Genomic DNA, 4,894 nt, shown 5'->3' on the forward strand with positions numbered 1-4,894 from the left:
TATATATATATATATATATATATATATATATATATATATATATATATATATGCTTACATATACACACACATATTTATAATCATTCAGAGATATACAAAGTTTAAAATAGAAAAATTTTCCAATCATTGATAAAAGCGATAGGAATGTATTTACCCAAATGCATATACCAAGCAAGGCTTCTTGGGATAATATCCGTTATCCAAACAAACATTCCATCCTCCGTCTCCATAAGAACCAACGCGGGTTATTTTGTTACACTTCACCTGAATTTGGCCCATCAATCTAAAGTAATATTCGACAAATAAATTATTAATTTTTCTTTTACATGGACACAGGGACTTGATTATAAAAGGCTGACAAGAGACATGAAGTGAAACAACTACAACTGGGAATGAAAGGCTGCATTATTTACTTCACTCTGTGAAAGGTTGTTGCTTCTACTCTACAACATTAAACAGACTGACAGAGAATCGCAGCAGAAACTATATGTAACATTTCCTCGTAGACCATGGAACTTGTTCTGGCTATTGTGTTTTTGTATCAAGTCATACTGAAATCAATTTTGCATTCAATTTTTTCAAAGGTTGATAAAATACAGCACCGTTCCTCTACAACAGACTGGAAGAATTTCAAAGTGTTAGATGAGATGCTTTGTAGGATTTTTGAGGGCTCTTTGCATTTTGAGTTCTTAGATGAATTGGTTTAAGAACACCGCCATCTATTCTTGAAGTGCTTTAAACGGAATTTTTTTCTGTTACAAGCATTCTTTCCAGGTTCTCAATTTGAGATAATTCACCATCTTCCTCGCTAGCTTAGGTTGGGAGGTTTGACAGGTTCGAATGGATTCATGGACTGTATCGTGTTCCGATGTCTGCTTTGGCATGGTCTGTACAGCTGCATGCCCATCCTAATGCCAAAGAGCAAAGAAAAGAAAGGTAAAAACAAAATAAAGTTCGCTTTGTAAAGCTTAAGCGTAGAGATTGTTTTATGTTCATATTTCAAAACTATTTAACAAAGTAGGCGAAATGAAACAGCTTCATTTAGGATTGTAATCAGTGTCTCTTGAACTTAATTCCTTCTTCGTAGAATTCAGCATCATTACAGTTGATAAAAAATATTAATTTATCTAAGATACACAAATAAATTTATTTCTCAAACGCGTGATAATGCTATAAATAGCGTGATCAGGATAAATTATCCATTTATTGCAGAAAAATACGTTACTGGCCAGCCATGGGACTCGAACTCACATCTCTGTGATTACGCGTCAAATGTTTTATCATTAAACTAAACTGCCCAGCAAAGAATTCTTCTGCAATTTTAGAACTTATAAATTTAGCTTCATAAGACGCTAACGTTAAATTCAACTTTACGATGAAAGTAAACAAATAAAGTTTGTTCTTTTTTTTTTTTGCGTAATCACAGAGATGTGAGTTCGAGTCTCATGGCTGGCTATTTCTGCACTAAATGGATAATTTATCCTGATCATGCTATTTATAGCATTATCACGTATTTGAGAAATAAATGTATTTCTGTATCTTACAATACATCTCAACGCTTCTAAATAATTAAAAAAAAAGAATAAACTCTGTTTGTTTACTTTCATCGTAAAGTTGAATTAATTTATCTGTTACTAATTTATATGAATATTGGGTAGTTCTTAGGCTGAGTTAGAAACCCAGTTTAACACCACAGCCTTGGTTGCTTTTACTCTGTTTAAACATTCAGTCCAGATGTACCAGTTTCTCCTTGTGCCAGGTTAATCCTAAATGAACAGAGGAATGCTCAAAGGCATTCAAGCTATGGATGATTTATCTTTATTTATATGCACTTATTATTATTATTATTGTTGTTGTTGTTGTTGTTGTTGTTGTTGTTGTTGTTGTTGTTGTTGTTGTTATTGTTATTATTATTATTATTATTATTATTATTATTATTATTGTTATTGTTATTAATATTATATGAAAACTCACAGCTACCAACAAGGCTGAAAAAGATCGGTGCAAGTGTGAAGGTAGAACACCTATAAAATCACCATTGCTTGGAACTGCAAGAATTCTGTAGGCGCAGGAGTGGCTGTGTGGTAAGTAGCTTGCTTACCAACATTCATGGTTCCGGGTTCAGTCCCACTAGGCAAGTGTCTTCTACTATAGCCTCGGGTCGACCAAAGCCTTGTGAGTGGATATGTATATATATATGTGTATGTGTTTGTGTGTTTGTCCCCCCCACCCAACATCGCTTGACAACCGATGCTGGTGTGTTTACGTCCCCGTAACTTAGCGGTTTGGCAAAAGAGACCGATAAAATAAGTACTAGGCTTACAAAGAATAAGTCCTGGGGTCGATTTGCTCGACTAAAGGCGGTGCCCCAACAAGTAAAAGAGTAAAGAGTAAAGATAAGAGAAGAGTCTTATCTATTCTACAGGAATAGCAAATAGATAAGAGAAGAGTCTTAAGATGCTCGTGTTGTTATCAATATAATTAGTTTTAAAACACATGAAAACCAGCTGATTACCAATGAAAGGTTTCTTATACTATATTTAACAAACAACATATAAAAGATAAAGGAATGAAAGAATATTACCCGTGGTATAATTCTTCAAGATCTGATGCAGATTTTGCATCTAAATATTCTGTGGACGGTAAAATCTAAACAAGAAAACAAAATATTGAAGATAGAGATAAATAAAAGAACGTTTCATGTATTTTCAGGGTTTAGGAGTTGAGATCTTTCTAGTTGTTACTTCACATGAAGAGAATCACATCTTCAGGATAATAGACGAAATATAAAATATGAAAATTATATAACTAAATATACTTCATGCAAATATACATATATATACATACACATATATATACACACACACACACACGCACGTATATATCTATCAGGTTGAGTAAAAAGTAAGCAACGTTGTGAACCATAAAGAATTTGTACCGGATTTTTGTAGAGTTTTGAAATTATCTGATAATACGGACACAAACTTACTCAAATGCATCAATAATTTAATACTGATATTGCTTTTCGCCGTTGTTACAATCTTCTGAAATGGAACCGTTATATTCATGTTACAATCTTCTGAAATGAAACCGCAATATTCGAGCAATTTTGCTATTCAACTTCAAAAAAGGACGTAAAGCAGCTGAAACTGCTCGCGATATCAACGAAACGTTTGGTGAGGAAATGACCAGTGAGTGGTCAGCTCGAAAATGGTTTTTGCAGTGGAAACCTGAGCCTTGAAGATCGTGAGCGTTGTGGACGCCCATCTGTCATTGATGACGGTCAATTAAAGACCGTCATTGAGAAAGATCCATGCAAAACCACTCGAGAACTGGAAAAAGAACTTCAAGTTAGGCAGAAAACTTCCTGCAACCATTTGCATGCGATCGGAAAATCAAAAAAGCTGGTCAAATGAGTATCACACGATTTGAATGAAAATTAGAAAATGCGCAGATATGGAATTTGCTTGTCGCTTCTTCTCCGTAACCAGACCGATTCATTTCTCGACTGTGTTGTAACTTGCGATGAAAACTGGATTCCTTATAATAATAATAAACGTTTTTCGCAGTGGTTGGACCAAAATAAAGCACCGAAAACCTTCCCTAAACCCGAGTTCTTCAAAAAGAAGGTTATGGTGACTGTTTGGTGGTGTACTGCTGAACTGATCGACTATGAGATCAGTACTACCAATATAACTATAATTATCACTGGAAAATACCCACACGGATTCTATACATGGATATTTACTTTTGGAATGGAACTATACTCCTAGTACTTTTTTTTCTTTGTTTTTTCTTCTCCGCATCGCTCTCATTTTCCTGAAACAGCTGTAAGACATTCTACATAAAATATAAATTTATTTATGCCATTGGTCTCTTTATCTCATTCTTTATATATATGTATATATGTATATATATATATATAAATATATATATATATATATATGTGTGTGTGTGTGTGTGTGTGTGTGTGTGTGTGTATACATATAAACATACAGTGTGTTCAGAACAAATTTGAAATCTTTTTATATCTCATTCTTTTTCAGGAACAGCTTGATATATTGGAGAGTGTATTGATTAAAGCTATAGTTGATAAAATAGTAGTTGACATGGATCGCTGGAAGTCATCTGATTATTGGAAAAGAATTGCCTGCATTGTAATGAGTTGTACTGGGTGTCAAATTGCTAACATCATGAAAGCCAAATCAATACACTGGGAACATTGTAAAGGTTGCAAAATGTGACATGAACAGCTGGAATGGAGACTACAAAGTTGTGACTAGCATGGAGGAACATGCTAGAATTCATCCCCATATCTTTGAATAGGGCTCTATGCTCAATTCTGACAGCTATATGAAGCTGCTGGAAATTGGGTCAATTCCTGGCTGGAGAAGTTTGCTGCTAGAAGGTCTTATGTGTGCCAGTAGAATTTGGCTCCTTACCATACATCCAGAAAGATTCAGAAGTGGGTGTCAGAGAATTTTTACATCTCCACCGGCATCTTAATTACCCCGATTGTAATCCCATTGATTACTATATGTTGGGTGCAGTTGAGAAAGGCACCAACCACTCTGCCTACAAGAACAAGGTCGGGCTGCTGGCTATGATCAAGGAAGTAGTTGAAGGTTTTCAAAGAGAGACAGGGAGGAACGCATGCACCAGATTCGGGAGCTATCTTGAGGGTACGATGAAAGGTGAGGGCGGCTACCTTGAGTAAACCGTTACCACTCAGCCATAATCTAGTTGTTATTTTCCGATTTTTTTAAATACTTATATTTGGGATGGAATAGTGTGTTGTTGTTTTTCCTTTTGCGCAAACTGTCAAATTTAGCTCCAAAACACTGTGTATATTTACATAAATACATACATACATACAGACATATATATATATATAA

At 34.8% G+C, this 4,894-nt stretch overlaps 1 protein-coding gene across 2 annotated transcripts in view; it reads right to left on the reverse strand.

The window, feature by feature from the left end:
• LOC106872816 (probable methyltransferase-like protein 24) overlaps positions 1-4,894 on the reverse strand; it is a 31,367-nt gene that overhangs the window by 11,324 nt on the left and 15,149 nt on the right. The window contains exons 2-3 of one of the 2 annotated variants that reach the window (XM_014919940.2): positions 2,584-2,648; positions 154-282 (exon numbers count right to left, since the gene is read on the reverse strand). In XM_014919940.2, coding sequence (XP_014775426.1) covers positions 154-282; positions 2,584-2,648 — 194 coding nt within the window. The remainder of the gene's footprint in view (positions 1-153; positions 283-2,583; positions 2,649-4,894) is intronic. The other variant, XM_014919949.2, reaches the window with a different exon arrangement.

This window comes from Octopus bimaculoides, chromosome 9 (genome assembly GCF_001194135.2).
Source record: "Octopus bimaculoides isolate UCB-OBI-ISO-001 chromosome 9, ASM119413v2, whole genome shotgun sequence".
Classification (NCBI taxonomy): Eukaryota; Metazoa; Mollusca; class Cephalopoda; order Octopoda; family Octopodidae; genus Octopus; species Octopus bimaculoides.